The following is a 20,753-nucleotide window of genomic DNA, read 5'->3' as shown; positions in this document are numbered from 1 at the left end:
CTTAAAAGTCATTTGGATTAAAATTTCAGTATGTCCAAGCTTTACTAAGAATTTACTTTGGGAAAAGATCAACTCAGATCAGTTAATACTATTAGAAAGACTAAGAAGCTTGGTGTTATCAAAACCATGGTTCTTTTTGCAATGATAATACAAGCAGCAAATAAAACTGAGTATTGGTGCTGTTAGTGGTGACTTTTTATTTCAAGTACACAGGGATCTTCCAGTATCATGTAAAGATCGCTTATACTTATGTAACAAAATGTTGAGTGGGATTTTCTGCCTTTTTTCCCTGAAACTCAGCTAAGGTCAAAACCTGACGACCAACAACACTGTCTCGCACCGGTCTCCTGTTTTCTCAGCTCATTTCTTACTCCAGTTGTTGCTGCAGCAACCAGCCCCGCCTCCAACAGGTCCTGGCCTCAGCTGCGCCCCTCTTGCTTTCCACCCTTGGCTTCTCGGATGCCGAGTGTGGCATTTACACGTGTAGCCTGGAAGTGTGAGGGATTAACACCCCATGGGACAGCCATTGACTAATGGAGCACAGGAGCTAGTGGATAAAAGCCTCTCTTCAGACCCTTGAGAAGACAACTGTGTGGTGTATTTTACATGGCTCTTTAGAAGGTCCCATAATTAGATGTGTGCATGAGCTGCCTCCTTGTTCCCTGGCACCACACCTGAAAAGAGACTACCTGTCAATTATCTCACGTCTCAGGCTCTGATTTCTGGAGGGAACACCGGCTAAGACACTGACACTGAGACTGGCACTAGAGATTAGACACACCGGATGGGATTCTGGAACTGGTCACTCATTGATAAAATGGTGATAAGGACCAAGATATGAATTGGGTACAGATGGAGCAGTGAAGCAATGACATATGTATAGCAGTGGTGACAAATGAACAACATGGGGGCAATAGTAATTGTAAGGATTGCAGAGTTGGCTGGCTTTTGTTAATTGCTTTAAAAGCCTGAAAAAGTAGGTGGTAACCTTCAAGTTCTCAGAGTCATTACAGAGGGAAAGGCCAAGTGGGAGCCCCTGAAATTTCACCCCCTACACCTGGGCCAAGGTAATAAACCGAAGCAATATTGCACACCGAGAGAAAACGCAGAGATGGCCATCAGAATTACAGCAGGTAGGAGTGGTAGTCTCTACTGTATCTCCATTCAGTTGATCTGTGTGCCTCCTGCAGCGAGATGGCCTGTGATGGCTAACAGTGGACCACTGAAAACTTAAGTGGGAGCTTTAATCTCAACTGTTGTGCAAGATGTAGAACCTTTACTGGGACAGATGAACACATCTCTAGTATTTGGTATACAGCTATTAATCTAGCCTGTGTGTTCTTTTCAATAACCATTAGTAAGGAGCAAACGTAGTTATCTTTTACGTGGTAAAGACAGCACTCTACATTTCATGTCCTGAGGCTGTTAACATTTTTGTTCTCTGTCACAGAGTCCACAAGGACCTTGACATCCCATAGAGCATCATGTTAGTCTAGAATACTGATGACACCATACTAACAGGATGTGGTGAATGGGAAATGACAAGTATTCTGGACAGTCTAGGAAGTCAAATGCATGCCAAGAAAATTCAAGGGCTGCCATATTAGAAAAATTTTAATAGGTCCAATGGCCTGAGGCTTTCTGGGATCTCCCCTCCTGGGTAAAGGTCAAATTGTTGCACCTTGCATCCCAGCACTAAGAAAGAGGCATGGCACTAGGTTGAAGAGAGCAGATACTGCACATGGAAATTCTGCTCTGACCCATTAATGAGGTAATCTGAAACGCTCACAGTTTTGAGTAGGATCCAGAGCAAGAGAGGCCACTGTAGCAGGTCCAGGCTGGGTGTCAGGTGCCCTGCAGGCCATGTGAGCCAGTGTATCTGATCAAGCTTGAGATGTCTATGGTAGACAAAGATGCTGTGTGACGTCTTTGGCAAGGCCAGGAAGAGAAATTCAATGCAGATTCCTAGGGTTCTGAAGCTAGGTATGCTTTCCATGGCAGGAAACCACTTGCTGTTTGAACAGCAGCTCCTGGTGTGCTAGCAGCCATAGTAAAGACTGAGGACCTGCCCACGTTACATCATGTGACTAATGCAATTAGAGCCGCCCCAAATGAACAAGGCCAAGTATACCAACTGAGTCACAGGATTGGCCAGGTACCATGGAAATGGTCATTTGGAATCAGGCCTGAGCCAGTCCAAAGGGCATAAGTAAATTACTGAACAGATTGCCATGTTACCCGGTACATTACACTGAAATTTCCCCTTCAACTCCTCATCTGTTGGTGGGGGTCGGGTGGGGTTCTCAATAATCAACTAACATAGGAGAAAAACTTGGCCCTAGTTCACGGGTGGATAGCTTCATCTGTTGTTTTGAGCACGATTACGGACCCATTTAGGGATGGTAAAGCTCTACCCAGTGGGTAGAGCTGTAGGCAGCACATGTGGCTGTTCACTTTATACAAAGGGAGAAAGGGCATGAAGTACTGATCCATACAGGCCCCTGAGAAGTGGTGAATGGTCTGGCTGATTGGTCAGGGACTTGGAAGGAGCAAAATCAGAAAGATTGAGACAAAATATTTTGGAGAAGAGGCATGCAGATGGACCTTCGGAGTGTGCACAAAGTGGGAGAATCCCTGTCTCATGTTAATGCTTATCAAGAGTACAGAGGTGCTAGTATTCTGGAGGCATTAGTTAAACAGGATGATTTATCTCGTGCATATCAGCAGGTCTCTCCCTGGGACTATCCCAGCAAAATAAGAAAAGGCCTGAGAAATAAAGCTGTTGGTCTTTGGGGCCCTGCACTTTTCATGGAAAGAGATTATTCTCTCTCCTCCTCAAGCCCTCCATCCTTTAGGGACTCTCAATAGCAGAGAGGGCCAATATGGCACTGACTCCACATGAGTTTCCAGTTCTACCAGTATGAGGAACAGAGAAGAGACTGGGGAGATGGTCTTACTGGCATGGTTGCATCAGGGTAGGCAGACCCTACCCTGGGATGGTAGCATGCACTGGAAGGGCTGTTGGTATGATGCTTGCTAAGGTCATCAAAAAGATGTGGCTAAATCTTGCAAGAGACTACCAATACCTAGGGGAGTTTCCCAGAATGGATTCCTCATTAGCCATCACTCATTCTCATTGATCCCATAGAGGGAAATTTAGAACAGAAGTTACAGCCAACAATGAAAAGGATTGTAATCTCATCCAGTAAGGTGACTATCTTATTTCCAGTCCTTTCTCCCTGCCTAACATCCTGGAGGAGACTGGGTCTTAAGGAGGTGAAGAGAGGTATTCAAAGACTAGAATACATGTCTCCCCCACAAATTTCTAGAGTCGCAGACAGCTATAATCTATGACCCCAATAGGATGTAAGCTTCATGAGGGCAAAGACTGTTTTGCTCTCTGTGTCTGGCACATAGTAGGAGCTCCAAAATATATTGATAGAAATGAGTGAGTGAATGAAAGAATGAAGATCGAATATGCTGGGGAGTGGAGAAGAGCTACGAATGAAGTTTGAGATTAAAATTTTATCTTTAAGTACAGATAACAGAGGCTTAGAATGGCTATATAAGTTATACAGTCAAACAACTAGTAACACACAACTGTTAAGTCCAAAAGTTAGAGTTCATAACTTCTAAACAAGCTTCACTGGCCGTAGCATAATTTCATTTGATTTATGGCTTATTTTATATTAGTTAGTAGAGCAAATAGGAGATGTTAAAAGAAATATAATTAATATCCCCAGAAACCTAACAGAGAAAATATATTAATAAAAAAAAGACTATTATGAGAAAACAAAACAAAGAACTAGAGATTGTGGAAATTAAAAAGAAATTGTCAAAATAAAAATGTCAATAGTTAGGCTAAATAGCAGAACAGGCACTAATGAGAAATTAGCACATTAAGGAATTCTCCCAGAAAATAGTACAAAAGACTAAGAGATGGAAGAATTAAAAAAAAAAAAGAAAGAAAAAATGGAAGAATAAAAGAGAGTAATAAACATATAAAGTAATTCAAGATGTTCCAGATATTCCAAAATCTTCTGAATAGGAGTTTTAGAAGCAGAGACCAGAGAATAAAAGGATGAAAATAAACTAAAAAACAAGAAAATTTCACAATGCTGAATTAAATATTAATCTTTAGATTAGGTAGGTTGGTAGGTTGTGTGTTTCTAGAAATTTGTCCACTTCATCTAGGTTATCCATTCTATTAGTGTACAATTGTTCATAGTACTCTTGTAATCCTTTTTAATCCTGTAAATTGGTAGTAATATCTCCACTTTCATTTCTAGAATTTAGTAATTTGAGTCTTGTCTTTTTTTTCCTTAGTCATTTTACCTAAAGGTTTGTCAACTCTGATCTTTTCAAAGAAACATATTTTAGTTTCATCGATTTTTCTCAATTTCTCTCTTGACTGTTCTATTCCCTATTTTATTTCAGTCTACTCTAATCTTTATTATTTCCTTCATTCTGCTAGCTTTGAGTCTAGCTTGTTTGTCTTTTTCTGGTTCCTTAAAGTGTGAAGTTAGGTTGTTGATTTGAGATCTTTCTTTTTTTTTTTTTTTTTTTTTTTTGCGATACACGGGCCTCTCACTGTTGTGGCCTCTCACTGTTGTGGCCTCTCCCGTTGCGAAGCACCGGCTCCGGACGCGCAGGCTCAGTGGCCATGGCTCACGGGCCCAGCCGCTCCGCGCCATGTGGGATCTTCCCGGACCGGGGCACGAACCCGTGTCCCCTGCATTGGCAGGCGGGCTCCCAGCCACTGCGCCACCAGAGAAGCCCCTCTTTCTTTTTTTTTTTTTTCTTTCTTTTTAATGTGAGCATTCAGAGCTATATATTTCTCTCTTAGCACTGCTTTTGCTACATCCCATTAGTTTTGGTATATTTTGCTTTCATTTTCATTTGTCTCAAGGTCTTTTCTAATTTCCCCTGTGATTTCATCTCTGACCCATCAGCTGTTTACTAGTATGTTGTTTAATTTTTACTTACTTGTGATTTTTCCAGTTTTCCTTCTGTTACTGATTTCTAGTTTCATTCCACTGTGATTGGAATAGTACTTTGCATAATTTCTATCTTTTCAAATTTATTAAGACTTGTTTTGTGGCCTAAAATATAGTCTATCCTGGAGAATGCTCTATGTGCACCTGAGAAAAATATATATTCCTCTGTTTTGCAGTAAGATGTTCTGTATTTGTCTGTTAGGTCCAATTGGTTTATGGTGGTGTTCAAGTTCTCTATTTCCTTATTAATTTTCTGTCTGGTTGTCTATCACAACAATTGGAAAAAGGTTTTACATATTAATAAAATCCAGGGCTAACAAGAGTATAGGGATATGTTTATTATCATAGACTGATGGAGAAGTGAAAATCTATCAAATTTTTCTGGAAGGCAAATGAATAGTATTATCAAAACTGAAATTTGCAACCCAGCAATTCCACTTCTGGGTAACTGTATTAGAGACATAAGCATGGTCCCTCCTTTGTGCACAAGCAAGAGGTACATTAAGCATTATTTTTAATGTGGAAAGAAAAGAAAAATATACTAAAGGGCCATACTTAAAGGACTGGTTAAGTAGACTATGGTACTTTAATAATATGGAATACTATTAAAAAAAAAAAAGCACGAGGTAGCCCTATATGTAGTGATAAGATATAAATAGCAAAAGCAAGCTATAGCATAAGTACAGGATAATCATATATATGTCACCATTATACACCCTGTGTGAAAGTAGGTAAATAAACAGAAAAGGACCTGGAACACATAAAATAATAACTGGTTGCCTCAGAGGATGGAGGTGATAAGAGGGGACTTGAAAAAGTTGCTTTACTTTTGTACAAGGACAATGCATTTGTGTGTTACTTTTACAATTAAAAAGCACACAAAAGTATTTAGATGCACATAGCAGTCTAGGAATGATTCATAGCTATCTAGGAATGATTAAGTTTAAGGATAAATAGCTCTGGATTAATGGCTTTTTAGAGCATTATCAGGAATAATTGTTTTATATTTAATTTTTATATTTTAAGTTAAGAGGAACCATTTTGATATACCTTTGGTTTCTCTTAACTTTTATCACCTGTACCAGCAGTTGGCTTTATTTTCTGGACTTTTGTCACAGAGAAACAATGTTTTATTATTTTACAGGGCAACCAGTAGAGATCACAAGTTATATCAAAATGCAAAGTGAAGGGCGGTAAGGTAGCCTTGTTCAACAAGTTATATCAAAATGCCAAGTGAAGGGTGGTAAGGTAGTCTTATTCATAAGTTAAGTCACCAGCTTTTGTGTGTCAGCTAGCTTCAAACTTTTCAAATCTGTGCCCCAGGAAAATAACCAATTACCTGTCATAGTTATTAAGGAATAAAATACATAATTTAGTATTAGGCTTAATCTAAAATTGCACAGTACAGCAATACTCAAAATATAACACTTCAATAGGCTATTTAACTTTTAAGAAAATGAGATCCCCAAATCTGAACGTTGAGAAAAAGAACGAACCGTTCATATATTTTAAAAGATTTCTTCTGAAGTGTTTTGGTTTGTTTTTTGATCACTGACTATCAGAGTTAAAGAACTTCAGTCATAAAAATGACTCAGTATTACTCATCCCAGTATTATTTCACATTAACAAAGTAAACAGTCACTTCTGACTCTTCCTATCAGAAGAAAAAGGCAAGGTTATGGTTGCTAGGAAACAGACCTGAGAAACACCTTTGGAATGTGTTTTTTTTTTAAATGAATAAACTTATACATACCACAGTAGTAAGACAACCTGATAAAAGCTAGTGCTGAAATTTTACTTAGAGACAAATTTGATAAGCAATCACAGCTTCATAGCCAATGATGCATCACATGATAATTCAATTAATACTAAATTCTTCATATAAGATATCCTAAGTCAAAATACATAACACAATGCTCATGTTACATCCTTACCCAAATCCAAGGTCTTATTTCATTTATTTGACCAATATTACTTATCTGTTCATTCATCAAACAGATGGCTATGAAATATAGAGGTAAATAAAGTGAATGATTTTCAGCAACAGGCATTAAATGATCATACGAACTGATTACATTTAGCTTATTACATACTAACTATTGTACTTAGATGAAAGCCCACGCAAAAAACGGGTTGGGGAGTCGACATAGTATCTATTTTTGGGGGAAGGATAAGTTTAAGAATGCCATACTCTAACTCAGTAGTTTTCAACCCTGGCTATAAGCAAGAATCACCTGGACATCTTAAAAACAAACAAACAAAAAAACCAAACAAATTCCCTCCTCCCCAGATGTTCCTAGGTCCCAATGTCATCCACCCTCATTCCTTACACCATCACCCCACTTTCACATAGTCTGGGATAAGGCCCAGCAGCACATTTCTTCCCCTAAAAGCTCCCAGGTGACTCTGACCTGCCGGCAGGGTCGAGCACTCTGTTTTGGCCGGTCATTATTTTCAAGGTATATATACAGCTTAATGCTACTGTGAACTTCATTGCTAACTTCTTTCCTCCTCATGGAATCCTAACTTGCTCCTTCCCCATTCAATTCTCCCTACCAAGGGGCATATAGGAGAAGTAGCCACCCTAGGCGGGTGGGGGCATGAAATACACAAAGAGAGGTAAGACTCTGGGAAGGGCTCCTGGAGATAATGCCTGAATAGCGGATAAAGAGGCATAAGCCAGGTAAAGAAAGGGAATGAGGATGTGCAAAGGAAAGGGAATAGGAAGTATGATACGAAAAATTCTGGAGCGATGGAGTAGGGAAACTCATCATAAAGGGGTTTATATGTTAAGTGAAAGATTTGATTTTTATCTTTAAAGCAATAAACAGCTTCTGAAAGAACTCAAGCAAGGTACTAAAAAGACCAAGTTGTGAAGAAAGATCAATATGGCACCATAAAGAGGCTATAGGCAGGGAGGCCAGTTACAAACCCCTAGAAGCAATTGGATAAAAAGTTCTGAACATTAGGACTGTGATCTGGCTTAAGGATTCAGACTAGGAGTCATCAGTTTTAGACAGCAGCATCTACTGACTGAATGAGTTCTCCGAGAAGGAAACTAAGAAGAAAAGATTGATAAAGATGGAACCTTAGGAATGCTGTTTTCATTTCCACAGCCATTACTCCAATTCAAGGCCTCTAGACTATACCAGACCATTACTAACCTATACCAGACCATTACTAACCCATACTTTCTATACAGATGGAAAGACTATACTTCAGAAAATCATTTCAAGAATCCAGAATGTTGTTTCTGTTGATTTTCATGTGAGATCAATAAATTCTTCAGCCTATCATTTATAGCCTTCAACTAAGTGGCCAATTAACCTTCTGTACTTCATTTCTTCGTTCTCCTATATTTCTTTGACTCTTTCCAAATCATTTGTTCATCATTATATTAATATAACTGATTTTAATTCCTGGTATTTGTAGATGCCCCTTCTCTATCTGGGTTGGTCTTCCTAAGTTCACATTTGCTTTCATAACAACCCAACTCCAAACCAAGACCTGCAAAATATCTTCTATTACTCTCATTCCTCCTTCTAATACCAACTGGTACTTCTGCACAGTCTATTGTAATCTATGCAGGCATGATTTTGTCAGAGGTTCTTGTTTCCTGTTTGTATATAATCTTATCTCTAAGGTCCAGTATGGTGCTTGGAACATTGTGGGTGCTCCATGAATGTTTGTGGAATTTAAAAAAAAAAAAAAAGAGGGCTTCCCTGGAGGTGTAGTGGTTAAGAATCCACCTGCCAATGCAGGGGACACGGGTTCGAGCCCTGGTCTGGGAAGATCCCACAGGCCGTGGAGCAACTAAGCCCTTGCGCCACAACTACTGAGCCTGCACTCTAGAGCCCGTGAGCCACAACTACTGAGCCTGCATGCTGCAACTACTGAAGCCCACGTGCCTAAAGCCTGTGCTCTGCAACAAGAGAAGACACTGCAATAAGAAGCCTGCGTACTGCAACGAAGAGTAGCCCCTGCTCACCGCAACTAGAGAAAGCCCATTTGCCTAGTTGGTGAGTATTAGTTCATAATATAATATCTACCCTAAAAATTATAGTAATTCAAATAATTCCAGTAAATTCAATGTCAATAAAATCTGCTAAAATTACATTAGGTTTAGAAGAATGCTGAATTTGCCTTTCACCACACTGGGAACAAAATAACATGAGGCAGAATTCTGGGAATAAGGTGGTGGCAGTGGTACAGTTTTACAATTTTTCCAAATCCTTCCATAAGGACATGTAGAGCAAGTACAGCAAAACCAAAACCCAAAGTCAATATGCACAGCACTCTGTAACAAGATATACATCTCCATGAATCCAAAAATACACGTTAACATGGATAAACTAACAACAACTCTAAGACGTATATGGTATCGGATGAGAAAGCAGAGAAGAATAACAAAACATCTGCCAGATCTGAGTAGAGAAGAATCCCCAAAACTATTAACAGCTCCTCACTGCAGAGTGAGGCAAGCCATTCTGAGAATAGCAACTGCAACTGGAAAGAGTTTTATATACTCAAGGGTGACAGTAAGGAGTTTGTGACTGGAACACCTGAGCGTAATGGACTTTCAAAGCTCACTCAAAGGACAAAGCCCTACACATGGAGCAGGTTCTGGGAAGATTTCAAATACAAACACAGTAGAGTAGAGCTGACAGATACAGGAAAGAAAAAGTTCAGATAAAAGTTGAGGAGAAAAACAGGTCCTGGAGAACTCAGAAAGTATATCTATATATTTATCATTTCTTTCTTTTTTTTAGCCACACAGTGCAGCTCGTGGGATCTCAGTTCCCCAACCAGGGATTGAACCTGGGCCCTTGGCAGTGAAAGCACAGAGTCCTAACAGAAGAGGAATTTTTAGAGTCATGAAGCTCTGCTGACTCATTCCTTCTTTCTAAAACTATTTTCACATAACAATGACCAAGAAAAAGAATCATAATCAAATCCAATACAAAGTTTTTATATTAAAAAAAGATATAGGGGAAAAAACATCCCTACAAAAAATAAAGGCATTGGGGCTTCCCTGGTGGCGCAGTGGTTAAGAATCCACCTACCAATGCAGGGGACAGAGGTTCGAGCCCTGGGCCAGGAAGATCCCACATGCTGCAGAGCAACTAAGCCAGTGTGCCACAACTACTGAGCCTGTGCTCTAGAGCCCGTGAGCCACAACTACTGAAGCCCGCGTGCCACAACTACTGAAGCCTGCGCGCCTAGAGCCTGTGCTCCGCAACAAGAGAAGCCACCGCAGTGAGAAGCCTATGTGTTGCAACGAGGAGTGGCCCCTGCTCACTGCAACTAGAGAAAGCCCACGCACAGCAACGAAGACACAACGCAGCCAAAAAAAAAATAAAAAAAAAAAAAATAAAGGCATGGTAGAAAAACATACTCACAAAAACTATAATATTCCAAAATTAGCTATGAAGGGACATAAATCAGAATTAGAAAGGCAATAAAATTAAGGAAAGAATGAGGCAGAAAATACCAAAACTTGAAACCAGACAAAAAGGATGCCCGAATGCTTTTTCATTAGATTATCTCATTTTCTAGGGCTATGTACCTTTTGCTTGATTCACTATTTGCTATTAAGGTTTTTTTGTTACAACTCTGTAAGGGTAGATGTTAACTCTGTAGGGACTGATAGCAATGTAAATATATTTGGTAGGCAGACATGTAGATGAGGCTATTAATCTATTTTGTATCAAATTTAGCAATTGTACTCCACCATTCCTTATTTCAGTTATTAGAATACTTCAGTGTTTCCTATAGCTCTTTGACCAGCTTTACCATTCTGTTGGCTTACTCATCAATACATTAATACACTAATCTTTGACAGGTCTTCACTCTTTAAAGAAAAAGAAAAGGCAGATAGAGCGACTACCATAGCAAAACAGAAAACCCAATAAACACCAAAAATGAGAGTGCTTCCCCCCACACCTTTTGTTGGTCAGATGGAGGCAAACTGAACAGCTATGAGACCCACATGGTTTCAGCATTTGTGCACAGAGAAGCAAAGGGAAGGCAACTGGGCTTGTCTGATGGCCCCAAGAATAGGGGAACCCCCACAGTGGTGCACTGCGAACAGTGGTCTAAACTGGGAAGGATTCCAAGGACCAAAGCCTCACGCCATGGGCAAGAGCACTCCCAAGTAACAAGGTTTATTGGTGCTGGAGCAGTCTGGGCCACAGAAACTCTTGAAACTAACACTGCACTGAGAAAAATTTCTAGGAGTAGGATCCAAATTGAGCAGAACAGGTTAACAGAAGCAAAGACAAGAAACAGTCCAGATAAAAGAGAAAGGGAGCAGAAACGAACGATTTCAGAAAACATGAGGCCATACTTTTTTTTTTTTTTTTTGGTATGCGGGCCTCTCACTGTTGTGGCCTCTCCCGTTGCAGAGCACAGGCTTCAGATGCGCTGGCTCAGCAGCCATGGCTCACGGGCCCAGCCGCTCCGTGGCATGTGGGATCTTCCCGGACTGGGGCATGAACCCGTGTCTCCTGCATCGGCAGGTGGACTCTCAACCACTGCGCCACCAGGGAAAAGCCCCATACTTTTTTTTTAATAGATCTTTATGGGAGTATAGTTGCTTCACAATACTGTGTTAGTTTCTGTTGCACAACAAAGCAAATCAGCCATATGCATATACATGTCCCCATATCCCCTCCCTCTTGAGCCTCCCTCCTATCCTCCCTATCCCACCCCTCTACGTCATCGCAAAGCATGGAGCCGATCTCCCTGTGCTAATGCTGCTGCTTCCCACCAGCCAACTATTTTACATTCGGTAGTGTATATATGTCCATGCTACCCTCACTTCATTCCAGCTTTGCCCCCGCCCACCCCATGTCCTCAAGTCCATTCTCTATGTCTACCTCTTTATTCCTGCCCTGCAACTAGGTTCATCAGTACCATTTTGTTTTTTAGATTCCATATATATGCGTTAGCATACGGTATTTGTTTTTCTCTTTCTGACTTACTTCACTCTGTATGACAGACTCAAGTCCATCCACCTCACTACAAATAACTCAATTTCGTTTCTTTTTATGGCTGAGTAATATTCCATTGTATATATGTGCCACATCTTCTTTATCCATTTATCTGTCAATGGACATTTAAGTTGGTTCCATGTCCTGGCTATTGTAAATAGTGCGGCAATGAACATGTGGTACATGTCTCTTTTTGAATTATGGTTTTCTCAGGGTATATTCTCAGTAGTGGGATTGCTTGTCATATGGTAGTTCTATTTTTAGTTTTCTAAGGACAAAGGAGGCAAGAACATACAATGGAGAAAAGACAGCCTCTTCAATAAGTGGTGCTGGGAAAACTGGACAGCTACATGTACAAGAATGAAATTAGAACACTACCTAACACCATATTCAAAAATAAACTCCAAATGGATTAAAGACTTAACTGTAAGACCAGAAACTGTAAAACTCTTAGAGGAAAAATGGTCTTTGACATAAACCACAGCAAGATCTTTTTTGACCCACTTCCTAGAGTAACAGAAATAAAAACAAACAAATGGGACTTAATTAAACTTAAAAGCTTTTGCACAGCAAAGGAAACCATAAACAAGACAAAGAGGCCATACTTTTAAAAATCACTTGTGAAAACAACACAAGAGGGGCTCTAGAGTCATGAAGCTGAAAACAGGCTACCATGGCCCACTCCTCTCACCTAAAAATACAGGAAAGGAAAACTTAATGTACTTCATAAAAGAATCATGAAACCCATTTAAAACTACTATAAGAAAACAAAATGTGGAGTAGAATAATGTCTTTATAGCCTAAAATAAATGAAAATTATAGAAGCTATGAAAGAACATAAAGTTCAGAAATTAGGTAAGTGGAGAAAGGAGGATTTGAAATGAAGTGATAGAAGGAAAGAATTAAAAATAAAATTATTTCAGAATGGAAAAAAACAATGACTAATGCATTGAGAGAAAAAGAAGGTAAAAAAGGAAGATGAATTTAAAAATAAAAAAGACAAAAAAATGTTTTGAAAGAAAGTGATAAAAAGATACAAAAAGAAGACCCAACCTAAGTATAAAGGGCAGGGAGGAGAGGCAAAAACAATAGAAAAAATACCAAAAACTATAATTCAAGAAAAAATGCTCCTAAAACAAAAGATGACTTGAAACTATATTATTATAACTTTTCAACAGTGGCACTTTATACCAGAAAACAATGGAGTAAAATATTTAATATATTCAAGGAAAGAAAATATGAGCCTTAGATTTCATATTCATCCAAACTAACCTTCAAGTATAAAGGCTGCAAACAAACTGATATGAACATTCAATAACTCAGGGAATACTGCTCCCATGAACACTTCCTCTGAATTTACTCAACTCTAGAGCAGGGGTCAGCAAACTTTTTCTGTAAAAAAAAAACAGTAAATATTTTAGCCTTTGCAGGTCACATGGTCTCTGTCACAACTATTCAACTTCTGCCACTGTAGTGTTTTTAAAAGCAGCCATAAACAATATGTAAATAAATGGGCAGGTCAGATATGGCTTGTGGGCCACAGTTTGCTGACCCTTGTGCTAAAGAATGAGCTTCAGAAAACCAAAAACCTAAAAAGGTATAGATATAAGGACTGGTGCTGATCATTAAATATATACTTACCTGTAGAACTAAGTCTAAATGGTGGTTATCAGGGTACACAGCATAGTTTATAATGGCTGAATGTGCTAACCCTGGAGATAACAGCAAAACTATTTTTTTAAAAATGGAGAATGATGAGTGTACATGAAAAGTAAAATAAGCACTTATTACTTTAAATATATTAACTTAGAATAAAGAGAGATTACTTCAGTCAGAGGAGAGGAGAGGAGAGGAGGGAGAAGAGGTGCTAGTTAATTAAAACAATGCTCACAGGAATGAACAAATCTACGATAGACAAAAAGAGAGAAGTGAAGGCATCATAGAAAGATAACCAATAGAACAAATACATGAATCTTCCTAAACACTGAAAGATATAACAAAGCTAAAACATACAAGTAAAACAAAAAGGAGAGAATAAAACAGAACACATAAGGAAAGATAACATGCTATTGTTTATCCAAGAAAGTGAGATATACAACATATGCAATTACTTATAATTTTAAAAAGTGGAAGGATAAACCATGAAATTAATAAAAGGAAAAAAAAAACATTTTGTATAGAAGAAAGAAGTAGGGTAGAAGAGCCAGGGATAGAAACAAGAATCTTGTAGAACTGACTTTGAAATTCTACACAATTTTGTTACATGGTTATAAGAAAAATTAAATTTAAAAAGCAGTATTCTTAAAAATTGCAAATAAAGTGAGTTGGCATAACTACACATAGAAGAGAACTAGTTCAATAATTTTAAAACATAAAATTTATATATCCTCACTATAACCTATATATAAAAAACAAAAAATGTGAAACATAAAATTTTTTCAGTAATTTTATCATTTGTAGTAATGTGGTAGTAATTTGTAATAATGTAGATTTGTCTTTGAACCAAGGGTAAATCAAGTGAGTAATTATGTCAGTGTCCCACAGAAACCAGATTTTCGGTGCAGGTGAAAGAGATCTAGACAGTAAGATTAATGAGATTAAGTAAAAGATCCTTTAGCACTGAATTTAAAATATCAGTATAAACTCATAATTTATTTTATCTTAAAAAGTATATATATATTTTTAGCTCTGTCCATTAAAAAGGCCTAAAAACAATGATCAACTGGTAGCAACAAGTGTTCAAAATGCCCAGATTTTAGCCTCTAAAATCAGGGCTTTTAGAAATGACCGATTCCAGGTATGGAGCAGGAAAAAAAGAAATGTACAAGTTGGCTTGGAATAACCTGTCATCCAGGAAGAAAAGGAGGCCATTTAGCCTCTAGATATAAGGTGAGGGTCATGTCAAAAGGACATAGGTAATCAAAACGTTGTACACCTTAAATTTATACAATGTTATATGTCAATTATATCTTAATAAAGCTGGGGGAAAAGGACATAGGAGCCCTCCTGAGGCAGCACCCAGAGACCGAAGATGGGAAAATTTGAGCATAGTAAGAGTAATAACTAAAATGGATCAAAACACAAAAAATGTGTTCATATCCATAAGTTCATAATAATATTAAAAAGAAAAATCATTAGTTACTTTTAGAGCATTTTAATGAATAAAACTCATTATTTTTGAAAACTGATAAAGGAAAGGAATCAAACACTTGTCCTACCTTTATTATAAATCAGTACCTTTGAGTAACCAAGGCTGATGAGGGGAATTTTCTCTTTACAGAAGTATTCCAGTTAATAAACAAAGGACTGATAAAGGCACAATATAACCCCTTTGCAACCTCCAATGAATAAATGGATCTAGGCAATGATAATTAATGTTGGGAACATCACAAAAAGACATTACATACCTTCTGAGGGAAGTACATAATAGCCCCAAACACTCTCTAGATCTAACTACCAATTTATCAGAAATACAGAGAAAAGAGGAACACAGGAAATGATACCATGGGGATGCAGTCACAACTTTTCAGGCTGTGGAAAGCTCCCCAGGAAAAAAGACATGGTTCCCTCAACAACAACAAAAATTTGCAAGAAAACAAAGAGCTAGAGAGGAAACCTATATATCAAAAGATACTAAAGAGATATAATCAATCCCCCTGTATGGACCTTACATGAATTACAATTCAAACAGATAAAATGAACAAAAACAAAACAAAACATGTTTAAGACAATCAAGGAAAGTGAGAACACTGAATCTGATGATACAGATGAAATAATACAATGTCTAGGATTTGCTTCAAAATAATCCAGGGGAAGGTAGGTGAGTGGATAGATGATATGAGACTGATCTGATGGTATATTAATTATTGCTGAAGCTGGGGTGAAAAAAAGGAGGATTGTCTTTAAGTAGATCTGACCATGGATTTTATTGTGGCAAACTCTTATTTCTGCATATGATTTCATTTGAAGCATACCTAAAAATACTCAGGGTTGCCATTCACACCTTTTTCTTTCTTTGAAAACAAGATTTAAAAAATGTAACTAAAACTGTTTTGCAAACAGCCTAACACTTAAAACACATAATTCTTCTATAAAGACATGTACACATACCCACAAAATCTGGATTGCCAGATTTGCTAAAATGTTGATGGGCAGACCTATAAAAATTTAATTTTTAGAAAATACCTTGTCTTTAAAAAGAAGCAGGGACTTCCCTGGTGGTGCAGTGGATAAGAATCTGCCTGCCAATGCAGGGGACCCAGGTTCGATCCGCGGTATGGGAAGATCCCACATGCCATGGAGCAACTAAGCCTGTGCGCCACAACTACTGAGCCTGCGTGCCATGACTACTGAAGCCTGTGCGCCTAGAACCTGTGCTCCGCAACAAGAGAAGCCACCGCAAGGAGAAGCCTGTGCACCACAATGAAGAGTAGCCCCCTGCTCACCGCAACTAGAGAAAGCCTGTGTGCAGCAACGAAAACCCAACACAGCCAAAAATAAATAAAAAATTAAATCTTAAAAAAAAATTTTTTTTCCAACCCTTTAAAAAAGAAAATAAAAAGCAGCAGCTGCCATCATTAAACGTGATGTCAAACATTTTTTTAAAATCTTACTTTAAAAATGTATAACTTTTCCATAACAATCTTTTTAAAAAGGTTCCTTAAAACCAAGATGGTTCTGTAAAACTTGCCAACTGACAAAAATGAAATAAGTAATTTCAAAGATGCCAGAGTTTTGGACTTAACTACAATTTTACAGAAGAGGATTATTTGGGGGGGGGCAGTTTTTAAAAATATTATTACATTTTTCTTATTCTTTTTAAAAATTTTTATTTGAGTATAACTGATTTACAATACATTATTAAATATAATTATTTACATAATTAAATAATTAAAAATAATTATTACAATTATTAAAAATAATTATTTTTAAGTTTGCACTGGGTTTTAGTTTATCATAGATCACACATTGGAAACCCCTGGGCTACATCTGGCTTGTAGACAAGTTGTTTGGCTTGCATAGCTTTTTAGGTTTGGGGGCTAGAGCAAAGGAGCAGCTACCTCTCTTGAGGAGAGGCATGGTGCCCTTCTAGTTCACCACAGTCCCCCACCTACTCCTTTCTCTGCATAGACTACAGGCCTGGTCTCCTTAGGCATGTGAGTTTGTGTTCACTATTATTCTGAGGGAGGTTTTCTACTTGTTCTTAACCAAGAAGTAGAACAGAAAAAGGAGGAGATCTGTGACAGCCAATATTATTCAGTTTTGCACTTAAAAAATGCAAAATGCAAAAACCCCAGCATTCATTATTTTTACAGCACAGAAATAAAATGCTATCTGCATACTCTTAAATGCTTTTCCTTGCCAGAGCAGTAAGGCTTACCTTCAGATCAAGGCTGCTAAGGCTTATGACATCATCATCTTTTGCTCTTCGTTTTCTTTTCTATAAAAAAGAAAAAATTTTATTCTTATATAGAAGGCATGCATGTTAGTCCATTAAACAAAGACCACATACAACTAGAAAAATCAGTTTTAAAAAGTGAAGTCTTAGGCTGTATTCATAAGAAAATTATTTTTGTGAGGGATGCCCATAAATTATCGCCAGCACATACTATATACTTTCTAAAAAGTCCCCTCTGACTAAATCATCCCTTGCTGTGAAGTGATTCCACCCTATTAAAAAACTTACTTATCTAAAGTTTTTCAGAACAGAACTCTTATGTAAGTCAAGTCTATACTTGTTAGAGAAAAAGTAAAATATGTTTTATATATAAAGATAACAAATTTCTTAAAAAAGGAACACATATTATTTATCCTATGGGGGGGTTGATTTCACTAGGAAAAAAATATCCTTTTCTCATGGCCCAAGTAATTAAGATTTGTTGCCTGAAGCAGGATTTATCAGGTGGAAAATGAACATGCATGTACCGGGAGTACCTTCCAGTTATCATTCATCACCTTCATTCAGCCCTACTGGTGCCAGTAGTGACAAAACTGTGTATATAGCTTTAAGTTCTGGTCCTTAATCAATACTGAAAAAGAATCCTTAAGTAACGTTTCTTCCCTTAAACCTCAAAATAACTTTTCAGGTTACTTGTGATACAGCCTAGCTCTTGTGAACTCTCAAAACTGACAAGCCAGGGCTCCCTTCCAGGACCTGGCCCCACCCTGAGGAGAAACTGTTGAGAGCAGAATCAACATAGAGCAGGATGGGGGCAACTGAGAAAAGGAAAGATAAAGTCCAGATAGAAGTGGGGGAAATATATGGAGCCTGGAAGTCTCAGAAGCAAGCCCCATGAAAACAACAAAAGAGGGAACTCTATGAAGTTAGAAAAGCTATCTGCACCAAGCCTCTTTGTAAAAGTTCAGGAAAACTAAATTCATATTAAAATGAACAGAAAATTCCCCAAGTCAAATTCTACACAAAATAACTGTAAGAAAAAAGAGACAGAATAAGGGGCAGAATAACATCCCTACAGGGAATGAAGTCACCTCAAAAGGAAATGCTCACAGATGCAGAGCAAACCTATAAAATACTATTTCGAACTTAGCTAAAAAGACATTAAGAAAATGATACAAGACATGAAAGAACAATATAAATCAGAACTGGGAAAAACTAAAAAATGAGGTGACAGAACTCAAGAAATCTCTATTGTTTCTAAGGTTATATCCAGAAGATGCAGCAAAGTATGAATAATATGATCCTAATTTTGAAAAGCAAACTAAACAAAAATCCTGCTTATGTGTATCTTATCTGTGAGGCTGTGTATTTGTGAATAATTATATGAGCAAAATATAGAGGGATACATACAGTGTTGGTGACATGGGTTAGCGTGGAACTGGGGGAATGGAAGGACTTACATGGGGAGAAGAGAGGAAAGGGGGAAGAAACTGCCAAGCAAAAAGAAGATTGTACTGAGGGAAAAAAAGCATGTACAGGATCATACTTATGTATTTATATAAAATCTACACATGTGTGGGCATATGTATAAAGAAATTTAACAGATTGTAAAACATTCTACTGTATTTTCTTTTAACTATTTTAAAGTTTCATTTTTCATATTTGTATATTCAACCCATCTAGAATTTATTTTTGTATGTATGTGGTATAAGGTAATTTGGCCAATTGTCCCCACCCCTAACATCATTTGCTGAGAGCACCATTCTTTCATAACGCCTATGATACAATAAGTTCTCATAAGTCGGTTTCTGGGTTCTCTATTTCACTCCAACCGTCTATTTATCTACACTTGCACCCATATATTGCTGTGTAATTTCTGTACCTTTGGAGTGAGTCTTAATAGCTTATACGCTCAGTCATAATGCTCCCTGATGGATACACTACTTTCCCGGTCCTGGGCCTTCTATTTCTCTGCATGAATTGGGATCTATTACATTCTAATGAGATTTCTATCAGAACAGCATTGCCTTTATGAATTAATTTGGGAAGAATGGACATTTTTATGCTATTGAGCCTTTCCTTGCATGAAATGGTATATCTGTCCATTTCATTAGGTGTCCTATGTTCTTTACTAATGCTTTCCAGTTTTTCCCATAAAAGTCTCACCCATCTTTTCATAGATTTATTCCTAGTTTAAAATTTTTTTATTTCAATAAAAGCATCTTTAAAAATTACATTTGTTGGGCTTCCCTGGTGGTGCAGTGGTTGAGAATCTGCCTGCCAATGCAGGGGACATGGGTTTGAGCCCTGGTATGGGAAGATCCCACATGCCGTGGAGCAACTAGGCCCGTGAGCCACAACTATTGAGCCTGCGCGTCTGGAGCCTGTGCTCCGCAACAAGAGAGGCTGCGATAGTAAGAGGCCCACGCACCGCTATGAAGAGTGGCCCCCGCTTGCCGCAACTAGAGAAAGCCCTCGCACAGAAACGAAGACCCAACACAGCCAAAAATAAATAAATAAATTTTAAAAAATTACATTTGTTTGTTACTAACATACATACGTGCTATTGATTTCTTTTTATAACTTTTATGGCCTTGCTCAAACTCTTATTAGTCCTAATAGTTGCTATTAATATTCTCTTGGATATTCTATGTAGACAATCATATTGTCTCTAAGTAATGAAATCAGACTGTCTCTTCCTTTCTAATTTGTGTACCACTTGTTTTCCTGTCCTACTGTGTTGGCTAAGAGCGCTAGTACAATGCTGAATAAATATGATGACAGCATGCTTTTTTCTAAATTTAAAGGGACTGTCACTATCATTTTATCATTATGTATGTTGTTTGTGGTAGGTCTCAGGCTAAGGAAGTTCTATTCTATCCCTGGTTTGCCAAGAATTTTATCATGATTGGGTGTTGATTTTATTTTTTCCACTCTTACTTCTCCTCTTTTCTTTGATTTACTCTATTGTTCTTTTTCTCACCTCTTGAGTGCTTAATTTTTGTTCTTTTCCCTTCTTAAACTATGTATTTAAAAAGTTATAAATCTCCCTCTTAGTATTCCTTAATCAATCACATTCCAAAAGTTTTAATACATGAACCGTTAGATATTTCTTTTGTCACAGAGACCTCTACACAAGTGTTTTCCCAAGTGAGATGCATCTGTCCCAGACGATATGCAAGGTAACTTTCCTGGAATACAGGAGGAAAATGTTAGAACTTCATTTTTATGTATTTCTTAATCCTTAAAAAATAAGCTTTACTAAAATTTAATACACAGATGATGAGCTCATCATCAACCACATTTAAAAATGTGAGTTAAAGATAATGGCAATCTTATCAAATCCATTTTAGAAGCCAGCCCCAA

The 20,753-nt window shown here is 37.8% G+C and overlaps 1 protein-coding gene across 4 annotated transcripts in view; it reads right to left on the bottom strand.

Annotated features, from left to right (window-relative positions):
• NET1 (neuroepithelial cell transforming 1) overlaps positions 1-20,753 on the bottom strand; it is a 53,322-nt gene that overhangs the window by 16,969 nt on the left and 15,600 nt on the right. For 2 of the 4 annotated variants that reach the window (XM_019933195.3, XM_073801507.1), the window contains exons 3-4: positions 20,516-20,578; positions 17,370-17,429 (exon numbers count right to left, since the gene is read on the bottom strand). In XM_019933195.3, coding sequence (XP_019788754.1) covers positions 17,370-17,429; positions 20,516-20,578 — 123 coding nt within the window. Of the gene's footprint in view, positions 1-13,261; positions 13,382-17,369; positions 17,430-20,515; positions 20,579-20,753 lie in introns of all 4 variants that reach the window. The other 2 variants (XM_033852312.2, XM_019933196.3) reach the window with 2 other exon arrangements.

This window comes from Tursiops truncatus, chromosome 2, assembly GCF_011762595.2.
Source record: "Tursiops truncatus isolate mTurTru1 chromosome 2, mTurTru1.mat.Y, whole genome shotgun sequence".
Taxonomy (NCBI): domain Eukaryota; kingdom Metazoa; phylum Chordata; class Mammalia; order Artiodactyla; family Delphinidae; genus Tursiops; species Tursiops truncatus.
The sequence above is the reverse complement of the archived record's forward strand: the minus strand, read 5'-3'. Positions and strand labels throughout refer to the sequence as shown.